This window comes from Ochlerotatus camptorhynchus, unplaced genomic scaffold (genome assembly GCF_037179485.1).
Source record: "Ochlerotatus camptorhynchus isolate MF236.1 unplaced genomic scaffold, CSIRO-AGI_Acam_v1.1 ptg000282l, whole genome shotgun sequence".
Taxonomy (NCBI): domain Eukaryota; kingdom Metazoa; phylum Arthropoda; class Insecta; order Diptera; family Culicidae; genus Ochlerotatus; species Ochlerotatus camptorhynchus.
Window position 1 is genome coordinate 1,165,434 of NW_027040771.1, and position 22,439 is coordinate 1,187,872.

General features: G+C 38.2%; 1 protein-coding gene across 1 annotated transcript; it reads left to right on the forward strand.

Moving 5' to 3' along the window:
* The first annotated feature begins 3,415 nt into the window (after positions 1–3,415).
* On the forward strand, positions 3,416–15,277 carry LOC135706485 (endocuticle structural glycoprotein ABD-5-like). Its single transcript, XM_065228106.1, has 2 exons — positions 3,416–3,700; positions 14,813–15,277. The coding sequence occupies exons 1-2, from the start codon at positions 3,531–3,533 to the stop codon at positions 15,051–15,053; spliced, it is 411 nt and encodes a 136-aa protein (XP_065084178.1). The 5' UTR covers positions 3,416–3,530; the 3' UTR covers positions 15,054–15,277.
* Positions 15,278–22,439: the final 7,162 nt, after the last annotated feature.

Below are 22,439 nucleotides of genomic sequence, written 5' to 3' on the forward strand. Positions count from 1 at the left end.
GCATCGACCGAAAGAACTGCTGATGAAGAACAATGAGGAAGACCACACAATGGTTGCTGCCGAGAAAACAGACGATCGCGTGGCACACATCGAGAGTGGCCTGCTTTTGTCGACAGCCGTGTGAACACTTACTAAGGAGAAGTTAATTTTGCTTACTCCTCAAGTACTGGTATTTATTTTCAACCGCCATCGCTCAGCTTGTATAGCTTTCTCGTGAATCGATTTCATGAATGAAGATTTCGGGATCGCATCAGGACCAACAGCATTAAACAAATCAAACACTTACTAACAAGCTCAGATTCTACGAGCTCCAGTGAACACACTAGCGCTGATAATCCAACTGCTAGCAAAAATAGTCATCAGCATGATTTAAACGAGTGTACCCCATTAGGCATAAATACGTTAGGCATACAGACGTTAGGCATACAGACGTTAGGCATAATGGACGTTAGGCGTAAAGCTATTAGGCATAAAGTCATTAAACGGCGCCGGTGGTGTAGTGGTAAGCGTGATTACCTCTCACCCCAGCAGGCCTGGGTTCAATCCCAGTCGGCGCCGCCGGGATGTTCTGAGGCATAACATCTCTGATCACGCCTTCCTTCGGATGGGAAGTAAAGCCGTTGGTCCCCGGTTCATGAGTTGATGGGTCGATAGGTAGGGTCCAGGTGTGGGAGCTGCCTTCCTGGCACGTCGGTAGCATTGGTGCTCAACACGGAAAACAAGATCGACGGAAAAAACAAACCAAAGGAAAAAAAAAAAAATAAAGTCATTAGGCATAATGGACGTTAGGCATAAAATACCTTGCTACTGTGCAACTCTAGAAACCTGTTTCGGGCATGGTAAACAATGCTTAAATTCGGCTAAGCGTTGAATAAAAGATGACACAAGTTATACAAACATAGTTTATTTAATAAGCACAGTTTGGAATCCATTATCTATCATCAGTGACGTAGCTACATATTTACTTAGATCCAAGATTCGTAGCGATAGCTGATAAGTAATCTGGCAATAAATACTCAGCATAGTTTTGAACTATATTTTGAAATCAATCGCATCAAAAATAAAAAATCAATTGTTGTAATATATTCTAACAAACATATTGCAATTGTCAAAGAAGAAAAAGTTTTCCTCAAAGAACAGCTCATGAAATAAAGAATGGTGACTTCTGTGATTTTTCATTCAATAACAAAAAACAGCTAAGGTTGAATAAAATATGATGCCAAAGAATAGCTCATGAAATGAAGAATGCTGAATTTTGTGGTTTTTCATTCAATAACTAAAACACACCTGCTGTTTGAAGGATTTACTCTCTTACTTTTCGATACAACGTTTTTGTTGTCAACAAAATGAAAACTAGCTGGAACCGTCTGCGGATGTGAGGAAGCGATACTTCCATGAACAGTGACGAGTTGCCGAAACTAACAAGGAACTGTGGCAAACGTACCATCTGCAACCCAATACTTTGCCTGTCCAAGACGTCGCAAGTTTTCATGAGTCCCAAAAGGCTCTTTCATCATTGTAACCGATGTCAGCAATCAATAGACGGTCCTTATTATCATCCTTCTGGAATTAATCAGGTAGATTATGTCTAACGTCTTTTATGCTTAACGTCCACTATGCCTATCGTACATTATGCCTAACGTCCGTATGCCTAACGTCCGTATGCCTAACGTCGAGTACCCGATGTAAACTGTTTACAGCATCTAACTTTTTCATCAGCATGCGAATTTCAGGCATTGAATTTGCTAGCTGGTTGAGATTTTGGTTTTCAGCATGATTAACTTGCTCGCAATATATAAACACTTTCTTCATGGTGATGGTGATTTTTGCCAGCAGAACCTTAACGTTATTTAATATTCCAATAACTAGTTTTATGTGATATACTGCCGTTATACGCATAACTGTCCCATGTTCTATGCAATCATTGTGCACCGTGGGACTCTTATGCGTATAACGGCAGTATAGTGCTGAATTATTTAACATGGTTTGTATAGACGTTAAGTGCAGCACACATGTTCTATAACGCTTTAAATAACCTTTGTATGACTGGTTTTGGTTGGAAAACAGTTTACTCAACATAACTCTATGAATTTGTGTTACTTGGGAACATCAAGAGTAAATTTTAGAAAAATACTACACTGCAGATGGATTGAATTATGATTTCCCTGGTATGTTTTTATAATAAACTACTTGGACTAGGATTTGCACGGTGTCATTTTGCACCTTATCCATAACCTTAACCTTTGTATCAGTGCAGCATGCTTCTAATCCGTCTAATCGTGTTTTCATTCATGAATATGTACAAAGGAAATCTAATTGTCTATACACCAATCCATTGTCTCCAAAAAGGCACACGATTAGACGACACCACTAACGCAGAACGATTAAAGTGTAATTAATACATCATGAAACGCGCATTAGCTCCTTGCACGAGCATGCACCTAAATATCACTAAAATATCAACTGAATTGAGATGAAACGGAAACGATGATGCTTCTTTAGTTGCAGTAACAAACTAAATAAGTTAACGACGTGGTGCGGAAGCCTTTTGAATGATGCCCTTCTGACAACCCTCTTGCGGTGGACAAATCAGATCTCTTCACTGGCAGTGGATTCTGCGAACTGAGGTGGTTTCAGATAAGGACATCTCATCATGACCTATGGGAAAATGTTTCAAATGTGCAGCCGAAAGCGAGCAGAATTCAAAGCAGGAAAAGGTGAGGCGAACCTTCCATCGAGTAGAGACGAAGAGAAAATAAAGATAGGTAGGTTAAACGTGGAGAATCTTTGCCGATCGTACGTACAGCGTGGCATCGAGTAAAGATCGTCTAACAAGATTTGCAAAGGGTGTCCGAGGGGTGCATTAAATAAATTTGCTTTAATTGGCTATTTTTAGTTATTTTTGAAGTGGTCATAGATGTATACCTTGGGGACGAAAAAAGACATAGAGAAGATATGGGACTGACTTCAATGAATCATTTGAGAGCCCCTTGACTTCTCGCAACCGGTGACGATACTGGTGGGTAGCCGAGGATAGCGATGATTAAACTACACGACCGACGGGCTGCTTGAGCTCAAGCATGTTAGGTGGAGGAAGGGGCAATTTTTTGTCCGAATATTCTCTCACTCAGCGAAAAGACGAAAGACTTGAGTAGGTTCATCGCTTGTGTTGTGTTGTTTTGCACCAAGATTTAGAAGAAGCATCTTTGGGGTGGTGTAGCGTAGGCTGGTTGGTGCGGATGGTGGTAAATCAGCACCATGAGAGATGCCGCATGATGTTTTCTCCCCGGAGAAGGAGAAGCGAAAAAAAGGTGGCAAAAGTTTGGTTTCGGTGTTCTTTCGGTTTGGATCCGACCGACGCGTTTTGTTTATTGTTTATGTTTTTGCGCGATGGTGGTATATAAACGTTTTTCCGACTTCAATGGGACATCATTCGAATAGTTGGGTTCGTCCTTAACGGTGGTAAAAATTGCAACAAGGATCTTCGAGAATCGTTTCACTGAGAAGCACGTAGAATTTTAATCGTCAGGATGAATAAGTTTGTGATCTTTGCTAGCGTGTTTGGAGTGCTGCTGGTGGCAAATGCAGTCCTTTCGGCTCCGGCTCCACAGGCGGATGCGGCTCCAAGATCCGCCGCTCAGGATGTGCAAACCGTGCGATACTACAGTGAAAATAATGGACTAGATGGTTACAAGTTTACGTAAGTGATCCAGCGTGATTGGTGGTTGTGGTGAAGTGTGGTATAAGAACATTACTGAAGTCAGTACGAGCAAATCAAGTATCAAGAATATTTGAGTAACACGATGGGATGAAGAATTAATAGGATAACTCTCGGAGACGAAAACTGAGTTTTATTTAATTTGATAGAGTTCTTTACGGAATTGATGAGATGTATCGAACGTGTTTAAGACTTATATATTTCCAACCATTAGTTTGTGCTGGAAAGGACATATAGTGTTGACCAGGATGCATGAATAAGTGCTTAAGTTGTTGCGCAAGTATGGCTCGAACATTTGGGGTGTCAAAACGGCGTTTTAAATATGGTTGATCTTATTAATGTTGAGGAGGTAAAAGTGCTTTCCCTCCAAGTCTCTACACCCAACAGAATGATGTTAGATTCGATTCTATTACAGATTTAAATGAAAAGTATACAGAATTTGCAATATTTCGCGGCGTAAACAGTTTCTGTAATGTGTTCGCTGCAAGAGTTTTTAAGTAATTTTGTAATTTTTATGTTGGATTATTTTTCGAGAAAAGTTTGTTTCCCAAAATGTATTGCGTCTAGAAAATCATCTCGTGAATTTGTTATATATATAATATGCATTCTGGAAAAACTTGCTTACAAGAACTGCCATTAAATTTGTTGTATGAAACATATGGAGAGCATGTACTAAATCCTACCTTACATTGGATGTAAGAGAAATTTACTTTGCCTGTATGGTAGGTGTTTTTTTTTTCATTTAGTCAGTAAGATGTGATGTAGTGTCGAGGAATTTTCTTAACTTCTCTTGACGTAGAGAACGCAAAAAATTTACAGACTTAGAAAGCTCTTCTTCAATTACTGTGAAAGTGCTACTAAAGAACTATGTACAAGCAAAGGAAGCATATCAAGAAGATTGACAAATTTTTCAGAATCCAAATGGTTAATTTAATACCACTGCTTAGAAACATGAGCCAATACGCAAACTTCATTGTTGACGATGCCGTCTTCGTTCGCAGCTTTAATCTTTAAGCGGTTGATGGCTTATAAGAAAGTGTTAGAGTGGCCGGTCTTCTTGATATGTTGTATTCTGTATAAGGCTGGAAGCTTCAGTTTCAAATCTGAAATAACGTAATCGGCGTTTGTAGAGATCAATTCAAATGTTAATTTCTTAACAACAAGGGCCAGTCTATTCTAGTATTTAATTAAATCTTAAAGATAAATCGGTGCCAACATTTTATAAGAGCTGTTGTACCAAAATTTTCAAATTTTTAAATATATGATTTAAGTTTAAAAGGTTATGTTCAGAATTTATAATATTTTTTTTTAACTTCGGAGTCTTAAAGAATTTTAAAATAGCTTACGATCCTAGAAAATTTCCTTTTACCAGCAGCTGGAAAATTCTCTCAAGCTAGTATTTTGAACATTCTTCAAATAACTGGATCCAGGAAATTTTCTGTTGGACGCAATCTTTATACCATAACAGCAAAACCTTCATCAATCTTTACCATTTTGTGGACAGGCATATATTTTGGGATAAAGAATCAACCAGCAGGGTGGCCACAATTAATGCAAATATTTTTTTTTCAAAATGAAGCACCCTAGTCGCGAGTTATAATATATCGAACGGTTGAAGTCGATTGATCCTGATAGACGTTAAGACTTGGTATAATTTCATCAATTGTAAAACTTTCTAACTACTTTCAGAACTTTATAACTATGCCTTTTTATGACTTTCGGCCACTATTTGTGTGTGTGTGTGTGTGTGTATTCCCTCTAACCCCCACTGGCCGGCAGTGTTATTATGGAAGAACTCTCTCTACAATGTCGCATTTATGGTCATTGTAGACAGCTTTAGTCCGGGAGTTAGAAGGTGATAGCTCTATTGCAGATCCAGCAACCCATTTCAGAATGTCTGGAGAGTCACGCCCATTCCGAGGTTACTTTCACTCACAATAAGCCCCGCATGTATGCATCACCGTTATCAAATGGATATTGGTGATACATACACACTTCCAGGTTCGAAAATATTCTTTTCAACCCTGGCATGTATTTAGCGTAATTTTTTTTTTCTTTTTTTTTTTTTTTTTTTTTAATAAATGGAAAGCTCTCACCATATTCTGCTCTCCCGCCGTCGTTATTTGCTTATTTTGGAATCCCTTGGACTTTTTCTCTAACGCTTCGTATTTCATTCCGTGCTTCACCGGCAATTTCCTTCCGTAGACCGTCCTTGGTTGGTTGGTTCTAATATGATTCCGCATTTTTTGGTCGGTTTGATGTCCACCATATGTTATTGAATTGCCATGGTGATCTGGGACGAGGCTCACGTCCAAAGTCACTGGTCCATCGAGCGATCCGTTTGCGAAAGAAGAATGAAAGAAATACGAAAGGGATCAGTTTCAAGAAGTTACAGTTTCATCAGATTCCCCAACTAACCATACTCAAGCACAGTAAGAATATACAAGCTATATTGCGACTATATGGTTACTTGGGTACTCATATGGCCGTCAGAATGGTTCATCGGTTGCGAAGTGAAGTATTTCTGAAAGTGATGCGTAATATTTCTCAATGTTTTGAATTTATCCTAACGTTACCTCAATGTTATTTCACAGACAAGCATACACAACACATTGAAAATTTATAATTGTAAACCCTACCGCCATCTGTCGTATATACTTTAATGGGCAATACACTCAACAGATGGTTGTAGTGTGTAAACGTCAAACGCTAGGGAATTGATTATGTGCACCACAAATGGCAGTACTACCAACTAAAAAACATTTAAATTGACCGTTAAAAACGATTTTTATGAACGTTTTAAGAGTGTTATGTCTGCTTTTCTGTGATCATACCTTCACTATCGCAACTTCGGGTAATCTGCGGAAGTACTTGCATTTTTCTCAGGCACTTTTGAGCTAACTGCAATTACTCTCTCATACTCGAAATGTGCCACGACCAAATTGGCACAACGACGCCCTATACGCTCTCTGACCGAAGCGCAGGGTTATGACTTTCGGCCACTATTTGAGCTAAAAATTTAAATATGATCTAGTTTAATTAATGTAAGTTCCAAATTTTGAAAACGACGCTACTAGCAGAATTCACGAAAAAAATCACAGAATATGAAGCTTTAAAAGGTTTTATATGCTCCATGATTATTGAATGTGTAGCACCAAGATTTTAGGAATTTTAAAATTTAAGGATCATTAACATTTATGTTTTGTAAAAGTGGTTAAATTATTCATCTTCTTCTTCTTATTTTTCTATGTATTTCAAGTTTATTGCTTATCACATATCAGCTTATTGCGTGCTCTCAAATTAGTGTTCTAGACGCACTTCCACAGTTTTTAATTGAGAGCTTTCGATGCCTGTTCCATTTTTGAATTAATATAATTGTGTGGCAAACTTGTTAAACTTGTTCAAAGCTCTACCTTTCACAGCAATGATGCCAAACAAACCCTAAACTGTCACCGTCAGTCGTTTCGTTGATTTAAGAAGTGTTTGCGGGTCTTTGGGTTACATTTACGTAGTCGATACATTTTCTGTGATAATCGACTGCCTTTGCTTCCGACACTTGCAAAACAAGCTATCAAATTACAGTACCAAACTAAATAGAGCCTGTCATATGACATACGAGCTGCTGATGTCGTGCTTGTGTGTATTTTGAAAATAGCAAGCAACGACGTCCTATTAATAACATTTCTGATCAGAAATGGTTTAATTTACACCAAATTGAAGAATTATTACGAAATCATATATCACATATGTCATATGATAGTTATTTGAAAATTTTATTTTTGCTCGAATGTTGTTCTACCGTTTGTGTTGTGTAAGAGAGATGACGGTAGAGCATGAGAGTACGAGTACAAAAAGGATGTCGCGCACGACAACGAAGCGAGTGTAGTAAAAATCATCAACAGTTTCCACCCCTGTCTAATAGCGAATTCGTTTATTATTCAGTTTCAACCTGGATCGGGTATCGCGATTGGGTCTGCTTGCTTTCTGACAAACGTCAGTTTGATCGTTTGTTTTTAAAACCCAGCTCAGGTTGAGGTTCACACTTACAAAAAGTTCGGTTTCGCACTGGTTGGAACTGGTTCCAACCCCGATAATAATCGAATTCGCTATAAGAGTAACCTTCAGCGAGATTTCACACTACTTTGCACGCTAGTGATTCAAATGAGAAACATGTTTTAGCTTGATTTCCCCTGTTTATTTCATGTTGGTCCATGTTTAATGTAATGTGAATTGGCAGTACAACATTAGATCAGAGTCGCAACCATTGTTAGCAACTACAATTTGCAATGCACCATCGTACCCAAGTAACATTGCAGGTTTTATCGCGGTTTTATAGCATTCTACAAGTCTAAATCATGGTCTACAGAACCCTCATAAAACCAAAATTGTTACTTGGGTAGTCACATAAACCCCGCAACGTGGGTAGATCACCTTTTCGTGGTACACAGCAAAAAATTAATTTTGATATCACATCAAAGTGGATGCACCTCAATCGTGTCGAAAATATGGTGTAATATTACTCAAACTAGGGGAACAAGTTTTTTCAGTAATCAAAGGAACACAGCTTAGTTCTTGTTACTTTTTATGCCTAGGTGCTTTGTCTTGGATGATCTTGAAACAAGGAAAACAATGAGTTAGTTAGTTTTCATGTTGGTTCTTTAACTATATTTATGTATGTACTATTTCTACGTGAAGTTAACGATTTTTCAGAGTTGAAGATGCAAAGTTTCGAATAACAGACTTAAAGTAGTCATTTTTTACGATAGATGAGGAGATGAAAGTATAGAGTTGATAGTTCCATTAGAGTACGGTAGTGTGGTGAGGGGTATCTCCCCCGACCACCACTGGCAAAAGAGATGATCTTCGATGTGCGGAAACAGTTCTATCGATTGTTTCACACTCAAGTCGTCATGTGACGTAATAATCTAGTCAATAGGTTTGGAAATTGCAGCTGGGTAGTGGGGAGCTAGATGGGAGCTTACCATCAATCATACTGTCAGGCTTTAGGCTGCTTTGCAAAAATTCGGGAAAACTATGTAGAACTGGTAACCTTATACAAGTTTGGAAAACATCGTTGAAGTTATTGGAACTTTAATTTATTTTAAAAAACTTCATAAAGGCTCTTCGTTTTGCTTGATGGCACTTTATAAAGCTTCAAAGAACTTCTTAAGACTTCTTAACTTACGAGTTAAAATAGATTTGAAAGTTCCGATGAAATTCAGAAAACTTTGTTTAATTACAGAAAATTGCGAAAATTATAAAAAAAACTAAAAGAACTTTGTAGGAGTAGAGCAAACTTCATAGGATTTCTCAGAAGTTTGTAGAAGTCATGCGAATTACGTTACTATTTGAAGAACGTCGTAAAACGTCATAGAAGTGCTTAGATGTTTTTTTCAAGTTCAAGGAACTTCGTTGGAGTTCAGTCAAATTTGTAGAGGTTCAGGAAATTTCGCAGAAGCACAGGGACTATTATGTACATTCAGCATATATATTAGTACCGTAAAACGGGGTATCTTTGATAATTCAGGTAACTTTGATAGGAGAATATAAAGATTAAATTTACTCTCTGCGCTTTTTTTTTAATTCGAAACATTGGTCCACATTGAAGCTTAGGGTGCTTACGTTGATATTGTATATAGTTTTTAAAGAGTATGTGTTACATATTTTACAACAATATTAAAAAAATTTTCTTGTTTTTCGCCTGTTTGAAAAAGCACTCAAACCATCACTTATGAAATGAATTTCCGATATAGCAATCACAAATTCTATATTGTATTCTTATTCCAAATAATGTTTTTTGATTATATACTCATTCAAAGTTTCATTTGTCAAGAAGTAAATTGTTTGAGTTTCTCGCATTATTTTCTACATTCATCGAGCGTTATAAAAGTAACCCCACATAAAAACACTGACATTCGGTCACAAATCTAAAAAAATAGTACAAATGCAATAATCCCCGTTAAACATATTACTAACGAAATTACTCTAGGATTCTCAGTACTTGTTTTAAAATAATAAAATTTGAAAATCATTCATTGCTTTAAACAATATTTAGAATATACTAAAAAAAATTATCACGGTACCTCAAGGTATGATTTTGAAATTTTTGGAACTTCGTTTCAACCGGATGTTTAGGAATGTTCGTAAAAAAGGTTCAAGGTCTTTCCAGATGTGCTGAGGTCCAGGTCGAATTGAAAGAACTTAAAAAAAAACATTATTGGATTTTCTAGAAGTAAAGATAAGGGGACTTTGTAGATGTTCAAGCAATATTAGAGCATTTTTTCACCCCTATGCATTTTTTGTGACTGCTGAATATTTGTCAAAATAATCAAAAGAAATTTAATTTTTCTTAGCTTAAAATTCTCTAATTGGAAAATAATAATAGTCCTGGATTTTTATTTACACAAATTAGATAACACCTTTTAAAAAATTCTCGGATTTCAAATGAACACCTCACTAAACCCAGGACTCATATAATTTTTGCAGCCTCGAATCCAAGGAAAAATACTTAAAATTTTATTTCTATTCTAATCCAATACAACACCAATAAAGCCAGTTCTTGAAAGCATTCTGGATAATGGTTGAAAATCCTCCATTATTTTTCTGGTATATTTGATATATGTTTCACATCGAAGATGCGTCACACGTACCAAAACGGCCAGACCTACTGTGTCGCATTTAAGGGGCAAGATGATTCAGAAACATCGGGCCTGTTTAATTCAAAGATTTAAACACGATGCTTAAGAATCCAATAAACGGATAAAACGTGGACATCTCGTACCATACTTTGCGTTTTTGGTAATTATATGATTGGTTGATCGTTAGAAGCATCTAGCCTAGAGAAGTTAAGAGATGCTCCATTTTCCTCTGACGATTGAGACGTAAGCACTAAATCGTGTCCGAGCCTTTAATGACTTTTGGTTATAGCGTCATTAATCGCTTTCTGAAAAGAGAAGATGGAAATGAGAAGGACAAAGGGAAATAGAATATAGGGGAAATGACTCTAATGTTGTGCCTATGGATCTAAAGATTGGGCCAATTGATAAAAATCTCCTGTTCTTCAATTTGTCTTAGAACAATGTATCATCGGGATATTTTTGGTTGCAATGAAATATTGGCAAAAAATGCATTCCTACAAAATGTATTTATGGGCCCAATATTAGCGACACTTAAACTTAAAAAGATCATAATAAAGCTTAAACAAGCTTGCACGGAAAGATCAAAGGATGTTACGGGGGAAATTCAAAGAAAAGTTATAATGAAATTCCAGGAGTAGTCGTGAGACTCTTGCAAAGGAATACACTTTCAGAATAAACTTTCAGGATAAGTTGGAAAATTCATCTGAAGGAAGTTAAATAAGCATCTGGGAGGAAGTCAAGAGTCTTTTAAGAGAATCAGAGTAAACATCCGGAGGTAGTTAGAAGACAGTCTTGAAGGAATACAATACGGATGAAATAGGGGATATAAATTTAAAACAAAGTCTGGGGAATCGAATGACACTTCCTGGAGTAGTTGGGTGATACTTCTTGAACAAGTGGAAAGTAAAATCTTCCAGAAAAATTAGCGGTAGCTTCTGGGTGGAATTTTAAAACATCGGCTCTGGTAGGGTGGGATTGAATCATTTTTTTTCTTTGATTCGTTTTCCGTACTGAGTACCAATGCTACCGACGTCAGGGAGGCAGACCCCACCCCTGGACCCTACCTATCGACCCATCAACTCATAGACTGGGGACCAAAAGCTTTACTTCCTTTTCGAAGGAAGGCGTAAATATCAATCAATCTAGTGAATATTTGAAATCACTCAGAGGTTATAAACTGCAACTGGATAGTCTGAGCATCTCTATCCAATAAATCATATCTACTGTTCAGAATTATAACCAATGGTAGCACACGCTATTTACGAAATGGCACATTAATAAATTTTCATGTATTTTGGAGTTTTCTTTATCAAAAGTTAGTGTTGAATGCATGCGTCCCAGAATCAATTGGTTTTAAAATATTCGATCGAGGGAAATTTGAATTATTAAATTTCATCATAACTTTCCATATAAATACTAGGCAACTGGAAAACGGTTTTCGTAACATAGAACATATCAAATGATCCATAAATCTAGGAAAAAATATACTCTGCTGCTCTTTTCCTTTGTTTTATCAGAGGAGCGGAGTGACGGGCATCGTTAAGGATAAGCTTCTAAAATAATATTTTCAAGAAAACACTTTTAAAGGAAGCGTCTTAAGAAGATTCTAACAGCAGCTTCTAATATAAGCTTCTTAAAAACATTCTAAAAGAAGTTCCTCAAGAAGATTCTAAAATAAGTTTTTTTTAAGATTCTAAGAGCAGCTTCTTTTGGAGGCTTATTCTAAAGACTTGCCCGTCACTCCGCTCCACTGACAAAAAAAAAAAAAAAAAAAAACACGGGCATGTCAGTTATTCTGAGCAGCTGCGCAGTAAAGGAGCATTCTTTCAACATTAATGTAGTATTTCACCGTTTTAATATTGTGTTCCCATACCTGCCGTTATGGAACAGCTCTCAAGAGCCAAAACATCTCAATGTAAAAATGCACCAGCAATTTTCTCCGATAGAACATTTGAAAACCATTCGATTTAGGAATGTAAGTACACTGATAGGCAAAATAAAGTGCCCACCCCATCATTTTTGAAATTTCTCTCATTTATTTGGTTCAAATTCAAATAAACACACCGTAGTCTGTTTCGATGTCTTACCTTTATTATTCTTTTAAAGTTACACCTATGGAATACTGAAAATATAAAGTTTTACTTGAAGTAAAAGAAAATCAATTTGGATTGAAAAAGAAAACAGTGACAAAAAAAAGTGCCCACTTCAAAAATCGGTATGTTTTCGATAAGTTTCCATCGGAAAACCCCTCGATTGTTTTTGTTTTGAAAGTTTGACATGTATTGAAGCAAACGGGTGGAACTGGTGCATTTGTACACGTGATCGCATTTGAATCAGTTGAAAAAAATGGAGGACGTAGTGATTTCGAAAGCAATTCCCGTGTGTATCCGAAAATTGGTTGTTCGTGATGTGCAAAACGGTGAATCGCACCGGTCTGTCGCTAGGAAGTACAATATCAGCAAAACAGCGGTCGGGAAAATTCTGCAGAAAATGAAATCGTTCGGATCAGTGGTGGATCGCCCTGGCAGAGGCAGGATGCGCAAAACGGATGCGAGAACGGACACCAAGATCATGCGTGAAGTGAAGAAGAACCCGAAGGTAACTGTCCGCGAGATCCAGGAGGCTCTTCAGCTAACAGTTTCCAGTCGAACTGTTCGTCGCCGTCTCGTAGCACAGGGGTTGAACAGCAAAGTTGCTCGGAAGCGCCCATTTATCAGCAAGGCAAACAAAGTCAAACGGCTTAAGTTTGCTAAGGAGCATGCTGATAAGCCCCTAGAGTTCTGGAAAACGGTTCTCTGGACGGACGAATCAAAATTCGAACTGTTCAACCGGAAGCGACGGGTTCGTGTGTGGTGTAGATCGGGTGAGGAGCTTCAGGAGCGCCACATACAAGGCACGGTGAAGCATGGAGGAGGAAATGTGATGGTCTGGGGGTGCTTTTCGTGGGGTGGAGTGGGAAGCCTGGTGAAAATCGACGGGATAATGACGGCAGATTCCTACATCGACATCCTGCGGGAAAATCTGGAAGTTTCGCTGATCCAGACGGGCCTTGAGGAGAAATTCGTATTCCAGCAGGACAACGATCCGAAGCATACTGCCAAGAAGACTAAGTCTTTCTTCCGGTCATGTCGAATTAAACCACTGGAATGGCCTCCACAAAGCCCGGACCTCAACCCCATCGAGAATTTGTGGGCGATTCTCGATGCCAGGGTTGACAAAACTGGTGTTACCAATAAAAATAACTATTTTGAAGCCCTGGAGCGCGCCTGGGAAGAACTAGATCCACAGCACCTGAAGAATCTAGTGGAGAGCATGCCGAAGCGCCTGCAGCTGGTCCTGAAGGCCAAAGGAGGACACATTAACTATTAGGCTGTTCTAAAGACTTGCCCGTCACTCCGCTCCACTGACAAAAAAAAAAAAAAAAAAAAAAAAAACACGGGCATGTCAGTTATTCTGAGCAGCTGCGCAGTAAAGGAGCATTCTTTCAACATTAATGTAGTATTTCACCGTTTTAATATTGTGTTCCCATACCTGCCGTTATGGAACAGCTCTCAAGAGCCAAAACATCTCAATGTAAAAATGCACCATCCATTTTCTCCGATAGAACATTTGAAAACCATTCGATTTACGAATGTAAGTACACAAATAAATTTTTGGTGAAGAAAATCCCGAGATACATGAAAGTTGATCAATCCGCTAGTATGTACCATTCGTCTGTCACAAAACGTTGCAACTACTTGATTGAGACTGAAATTAGTCACACACAAGTTATCTCCAGCGTTCTGCTGCTACAGCCCATGTAGATTTTGTACTGTTTTACCACATGAACAGATTCTGGTCGTCGGAACTTTTTTTTTAAATGATTTCCTGATTTTATGTAAGTTTATTTTTTAACAAAGCTTTTTCCTCAAATGTACTTCGACTAAAAAATCATCTCATGAAAGTTTTGTACGAAAATATTAATTTTAGAATAACTGTCTTGTACGCTACAGTCCAGTAAGAACTGACATTACATTTGATGAAAGAAAACATACAGAGGATGAAAGAAATCGACCCTTACATTTGATATTCATGCCATTTGTTCTACGGGTAGTGCAACATAACTGCTTTCGTCGTTCAAATCATTGTCATTTTTAATGTTTCACTTACTACTTTTGATGTTGTAAATACATGGGTATACAATGCACGTAGAATGGCCACATACTCGTTGTCTTAATTTCACAACGTAGCAGTCAGATAGCGATCAAAAGCAATAAGCATTCCCCAGCTCGTCATCTCAATGTATTTATCATCTTTTTTTTACTCCGTGAAAAATGAAATTACTTTCAACGAGAAAATTATTCATATACTTCAGTCGAAAGATGTTATGCGAAGACAACCGAAGAAAGCCCACATCTCACACCAATCGGTTTCATAATCATAACAACCGCAATTATCCATTTTCTCATTCCCCCAGCTACGAGCTCAGCGACGGTCAGATCCGATCCGAGGTGGGAACCTACAAGGATTCGAAGGACGCTGATGGCAATGACGTCAAGGTGCTGTTCGTGCAGGGTTCGTACTCATTTGTCGGTAACGATGGCCAGACCTACTGGGTGAACTACACCGCCGACGAGAATGGATACCACCCGAAGGTTGGAACTGGTCCAACTGGAGGAATTCAGGCGGGACAGGATGCTCCAATCAGCAGTGCATAAGACCGATGATGGATGAGACGACTGCCACCACCCGTTTTAGATGATTCTAAGTCATACTCCGCTGAGCCACAATTGAGATAAAAATCGAGAATTAAATGATAAAAAAAAAAACTAGCCACTATCCTATAGGATGTAATGTAAATATAATACTGTATACGTGAAACGCGTGTGTTCTCTCGTAGTAATAAAAAGTCGATTGATGAGAATGGAGATTACAAACTGAATTGGTAGTTTTGCACTTTAATCAACGAGGAAAGAATTTGCCCATGCTAAGTCTTTTGTGTTATTATTTTGTTAAGGTAAGTTTCATCGAGATGCTTTCAAAGAGAACTTCCTTATGACTCACTTTGACCCTCATGGTTGATTGGTTGGTTTTCTTTATTAAGGAGATTTTCAGTCAGACGCTGGTTCATCTCCGGGTTGACCCTCATAATCCCTTGGAATATTTGAGAAGCTGGAGTTGGTTTCTGGTCTTGTACTGTATATTGCATACGTGTTATGTCCAGAATTCTCTCTCCCAAGAAGACTCCCTTAGGACCAGGCATGACAAATCATTTGCATTCATTTCGTGCATTTATTTACATCCATTTACATCTAACTTTTTCCATCAACAGAATTCCATTAAATGATGTTTGAAGCTTTTGTAGGTTTAATATCAGCTGCAACTTTTGTTAACAACTAAAATCTGTACCTCTTAGTACAGTCATTAACTAAATAGACAGTTATTTTTCGAGATTCTAGAGAATATTTTTATTATATTACTAAAATGAAAGTATCATAGCTTCAGTTTTGAAGTCTCAGGATCTTCAAATGATTTTAAATTTCTGAAATTATATTTTTCCTGGGTCCCAGATCATGAAATTTTTGGTTAGTCTTAATTTACTTGGAACTCTTCACAGGATATTTTTTTTTCCTTCGGTTTGTTTTTTTCCGTCGATCTTGTTTTCCGTGCTGAGCACCAATGCTACCGACGTGCCAGGAAGGCAGCTCCCACACCTGGACCCTACCTATCGACCCATCAACTCATGAACCGGGGACCAACGGCTTTACTTCCCATCCGAAGGAAGGCGTGATCAGAGATGTTATGCCTCAGAACATCCCGGCGGCGCCGACTGGGATTGAACCCAGGCCTGCTGGGGTGAGAGGTAATCACGCTTACCACTACACCACCGGCGCCATTTCTTCACAGGATATGTTCGCCCTAGAATTCCATGATACTTCTTTTCTATATTGCCCTAAAATAATCTTGATAATATCCAAACTTTTCCAGCATTACCGATTGGAATCTCTTATAAATCACTCTCCAATTCCACAATTCCCTCAAACTGGTAATAATTCCCAAAAATTGGCACAATTTTGTGTCCATTTTTCTCTATGATTTTTTTTTATATTCTTAATAATTTCCTTGGTACACTCTTCAGAATGACCGTCACGCTCTTCTCAGACTAATCCGATAATTCCTTTTGAACTGCTAGGTAACGTGAGAATTGTTTTGAAATCCTCTTCAATATTACCTAATTACTCAAGCACTTTGCCAAAATGGTTTTGAAAGTTTCCCAGAAATTCCGCATAATTCCGTTTAAATGTCTTAAATTTTTATTAAAATGAATCTCCATAGAAACATTGGACAGAATTCCATTGAAATTATTCTCAAGATTCGTATCAGCATACTCCTTAAGTTTCATCATAAGAATTTTCTATGATTTCTCTTCCGGATTGTATTTCATTTATTCACAAAATCTCCATGCAACTGTCATCAGAGTTGACAAGACAATTGATACCGTCTTCAACCAGAGGTTGCATCGACTGAATATTAAACACTAGACAACGGACAACACACCACACCCAGCAGACTAGTAGGGAAATTTTCAGGTAGTTAAAATTATCACCGGCAGGAGCGCGAATCGAACCCTCACTTAGTGTCACTGACGGCGCCAGTGGTATTTTTTTTCCTTGTCGGGTATTTTCATCACTGCGACCATTTTTCTGATCTATTGTGATATATTCCCCATTTTTTTTCTTTAGCTATATCAAGATGCCGTATCACTATTATTAGGAGTGATCGCCATCGTTTGACTAATTGCATTATCCCAGCACGGCATTATACTTCGAATAAAGTGCACTGCCGTACTGGGAGTTGTTCTCCAAATGTCAAAGGTTTCTATCAGCCCCTTGTCGAAGAACTTACGCCTTTTATTGAAAATTGCCGGACAGTGGCATAGCAAATGTTCCGAGTCTTCCTTTTCTATGCCACAGAAGCGACATACATCATCTTGAAGTTTTCCAATCAGCTTCAAGTGATAACGGCTCGGACAATGACCTGTTATAAGACCTGCATATATACTAAGATCTTTCTTAGAAAGTTCCAGGATTTTGTGGGTCACAGAAATGTTTGGATTAATAAATCGCTTCGACTGCCTAGCAATGGAAGTGTTCTTCCAGTTTTCCTCCACTTTTGAAGATTCCCACGCTTTTAGCTCCATTCTAAGAGATGCAGCCGATAAGCCACAAAAGAGCTCTGGCCCGATGAACGAGTCTTGCTAGTGCATCAGCTCTTTCATTTCCCTCAATCCCGCAATGACCAGGAACCCAATATAAGTTGACTTGATTATGACAAGACAATTTTTGAAGTGATTGAACACACTCCCAGACAAGTTTTGATGTAGGGTAAATGTTGGCTTCGGCACCCATTGACTGTTTTCGGCAACCAAAATTTAAACGTTAATTTCACTATGTTTTCCCATCAACACACTTCCCTGAATGTATTCAAACGATTCTTTAGTCTTTCAGCTTCAATCTGATTATATTTGTATGACCGAGCAATCCTGTAATGCCAGATTTTTCTTCAAATGAAGCATACGCACTTCAAAATGGGGTTGATTTCTAGTTGCCGATAATAGAACAGCTGGTTAACACGCAGTTCTAATGGGAAGGTTGCCGAAGAAAAAGAGTCTGCCGACAATAGTCACACTCACCTGAGAAGTTTGGAGCGTTGTAAAAACGCTTTAAAACCGTTTTGAAAAATTCTATCGATTAGAATGGATAGAGAAGCAAGCAGCAGATGAATGTAAACAAACAGACACGTCATATATGTGCGTGACGCTGAGAAAATGCTAATAGAAGTGCGGACGCTGCTGACGACGAGAATACGTAAATTCCCCTACATGTCGCCGACTTTAAAGCATTTAGAGCAGCTTGACTGTCAGACATGACGCATATATTTGAACTCTTATAGTTTCTACGCAAACATATAACGGAACACTCTAAAATTGCTTGGATTTCAGCTTGGAACACAGTTGGCCATCTGCCCATAGGAACCGATATTTCTATCCCTGGGCCAGTTACTCCTGCTCCCACTTGATTGTTCAATCTTGAACCATCTGTATAAAAAACAATCGATCCTGGACGAAGAACCGGGCCACCAAATTGCCATGAATTACGCCCAGGGTCAACTACTCGAAAAAGTCGATTGAAGTTGTATCTTTTCTCCATCCAGTCTTCGTTGTTCCTTACTAGAGAGTTGATACTAACAGTTTTTAGAATCGTAAGATGTCCTCTAAGGTCTCCTTCAAAGAGTTTCACTGACCTTGTAATCCTTAGAGCACACTTTTCGGCTTCTAATTGTACAAATTGATGCAATGGTAGCATATAAAGCAAAGCATCCAATGCCTTCGATGGTGTACTTCTCATTGCACCTGTTATTGAGAGAGTTGCTAACCTTTGGAGTTTTTCTAACTTTCTCTGAGCAACACTCTCTTTTGTTTTTGGCCACCAGACCAATGCACCATAAGTAATCCTGGGTTTCACAATTGCCGAGTAAATCCAATGGATCATTTTCGGTTTCAGTCCCCACTGTTTACCAAATGTTCTTTTGCATATCCGTAGAGCATTAGTAGCTTTGTTTATTGCCTGCTCTAGGTGCATATTCCAATTAAGTTAACTATCGAGGATTACTCCAAGATATTTGACAGCATTAGAAAGTTCCAAAAGTGTGCCTTACAATCTTATGTTGTCTAATGAAAATTTCTTCCTTCGGGTAAATGGCACGATAGTAGTTTTAAGAAGGATTTATGTTTAATCCTTCCCTATCACAACACGATGGGACAAAATTTAAAGCCATTTGCATTTTGTTAGCGATAATACAATCATTTTTGCCACGTACAATTATGACTATATCAACTGCGAAGCCAATTATTTCGAAGCCATGAGCTATTAAATTTTTGAGAAGATCATCAACTATTAAAGACCATAATAGAGGTGATAACACGCCTCCTTGTGGGCATCCTTTGGTTGCTCTTACATTGATGAGTGAGCTTCCAAGGTTTGCTGATATTTCTCTTTTTGATAACATTTCATTGATCCAATTTACAATGCTTTGATCGAAACCACGTTTCATCATAGCTGTAGTAATTGAATCGTGAGATGAATTATCGAATGCACCTTCAATGTCAAGGAATGCAGCAAGTGAAATTTCTTTTGCTTCAAAAGATCTTTCTAGTTTTGTAACAACCGTATGAAGTGCTGTTATTGATGACTTACCTTCCTGGTATGCAAATTGATATTTGCTCAGAGGATTTGTGACTAAATATGATGACTTTATGTGTTCATCTATTATTTTTTCCATTATTTTTAGCAAAATAGACGATAAGCTTATTGGCCTGAAGGATTTTGGTGAAGTTTCATCCTTTTTATTAGCCTTGGGAATAAAAATAACCCGCACTTGTCGCCACACTGCCGGTATATAGCTTAATATTAAGCTTGCTCGAAATATCTTTGTTAGAATAGGCATTACAACCGCTTTTCCCTTCTGTAGTAGTACAGGAAAAAATCCATCCCTATCTGGTGACTTGAAAGGTTCAAAGGAGTCAATCGCCCATTCAACTTTTCTTTCAGTAAAGATTTTGTTGGCCAAAGTGCAAGCATCAGCTCTTGTTCTGTCTAACTCAGTCGTTTCATTCAATATTTCATGAATATCCGTCCTGGTTTCATCGATACCAATTGCTGTTGTCGTCACGTTTTGGTCTTCGTTTGAATTAATAATAGAACATGGAAAATGCGTTCTCATCATCAACTCTAACGTTTCATTTGTAGAAGTAGTAAAAGAGCCATCCTCTTTTTTCAAAGTGCCCAGACCATTGGAATGATCTTTAGCGAGTATTTTCTGCAACCTAGCAGTTGCTGGAGTATTTTCAATGTTCTCACATGTATGCCTCCAGTGTATCCTCTTTGATCTCCGTATTTCCTTATTATAGGCGGTGAGGGATTTCTTATATTGTTCCCACTGTTGTGTTCGTTTAGCCCTATTGAAAAGCTTCCGGGCTTTTTTACGAAGTTTCTGTAGCCTGTTGTTCCACCAAGGTACATCCCTGTTTGTAGAGCGTTCCTTTTCGATGCAACTCTCATAAAAGGCATGTTGGATCAAATTTGAGAGTTGTTTAGAACTATTCTCAAGTTTTTCACAAGTGTTAAAGTTAATTGATATCGTGTCTCTTCCTGCCACTAGCTCTGAATTATATAGCTCCCAGTCTGTTTTCCTAGGATCTCTAAAAGTTTGTGTGAGCTGTTGACCAGCCTCATATTCAAATAATATTTGCTTGTGATCAGACAAAGATATTTCGTCTGACACATGACAATTTTTGATTTTGTCTGAGATTATTGGACTACACAAAGTCAAATCAAGAACTTCTTGTCTAATTGCATTTATAAATGTTGGAGCATCTCCTCTGTTACATATATCTATATCATTGTTAGAAATATAATCTAAAAGGTACTCACCTCTGGTATTGATGTCCGTGCTAGCCCATATTGTGTGATGAGCATTTGCATCACAGCCAATTAAAAATGCCTTATTTTGTTTCTTGCAGTATGAAACAAACGCCGCTACTTCTGGTGGAGGTACATCTCCCAGGTCTCCTGGAAAGTATGCTGAAGCAATATATATTTCCGTTTTCCCGTGAGTTGTTGGAACCTCCATCAGGACCGCAACAATGTCTCTTTTTATAAATTCTGTAATAGGAACTAAATTTACTCTTCCATTTACTAAAATTGCAGCTCTTGGAGCTAATTGCCCTTCATCGTAAATTAACTTACAAGATTTTGTAGGAACTCCTAATATCCTACTTTTATTTGTCCATGGCTCCTGGATAAGGGCAATGTCCAGTTTTCTCTCTGTGAACCTTTTACAAAGTACAGCAGTTGCTCCCTTTGCATGGTGAAGGTTCACTTGAACAAATTTGATTTTATTGTTGTTGAAGTTGTTGTTGTTCAGTGGTATAGTGGTAAGCGTGACTGCTTTCTCACCCCAATGGGTCTGGGTTCAATCCCAGCCGAGGTCGGTGGGATTTTTCTGAGGCATAAAAATCTCTGGTCACGTCTTCCTTCGGAAGGGAAGTAAAGCCGTTGGTCCCGGTCCATGTGTGTTGTGAATGGGTGCGATATCCTACGCAGGTGTCGTGTGATGTTGGGAGATGTCTCCATTGATAAGAGATTCACTATTGCCAAGAATGATGATCCGCGCATTATGATCCATTATGATGATCGGCGCATCAGGATGAGTCTTGTACTGATGGTGGCCTTTCTTTACATCACATCAACACACAACATAAAACTTTTTTTTGTGCATCGCCTGGTAAATACTTTGGATTGTTCAATCAACGTAGAAATTGGCTGTTTTCGTCGTCGTCGTCGTCGTCGGCAGTTCCATTCGTATATTTAAAATTAACCATCAACCGTAGAATCTATATCGATTCTCACGCATCTCTGTCGTTCGTTACATACTATTTAAGTGAAATCTTTATCGTATTTTGTCGTAGAGCATTGTGGTTTTGAGATGCTTGATGACCCGGGAGGGTTTTTACTTACTGAGCAGAAAATCATGGGTTTGATCCCAAGCTCTTCCACAACAGAATAAATCGACATCGCTGGGTTTCGAGAGTATAACGCGCCTTAATAATCATAAGTTGAAATGTTTAAATCATTATTACATTGTAACTATTCCTTACACATCGGTAACCATAAACCTTAAAATGCACAAAAACTAATTAAAATGAACATACTCTTGATTTATTGTCAAAATTTCAATCGCATGAAAAGCCCAGCTAAAATGAAGGAAATTTATCAACATTTATTATGCTCATCCTTTTCGGTCATTCTGGCAACTGAAACAAGCTGGGACGAAAGCGTAAAAAGTGAAGAAATCTTTGGAAATGCCTTTAATGTATTCAGAGACGACAGAAATTTTCATGCAACACAGAAGAAGTCAGGTGGTGGAGTTCTTATAGCTCTTTCGGCCAATTTTAACTCAGAAATTATCTGTACACCAAAATTTACAGAATTTGAGCATATTTGGGTGAAATCACACATAGCCGGTGAAACGCACGTGTTCGC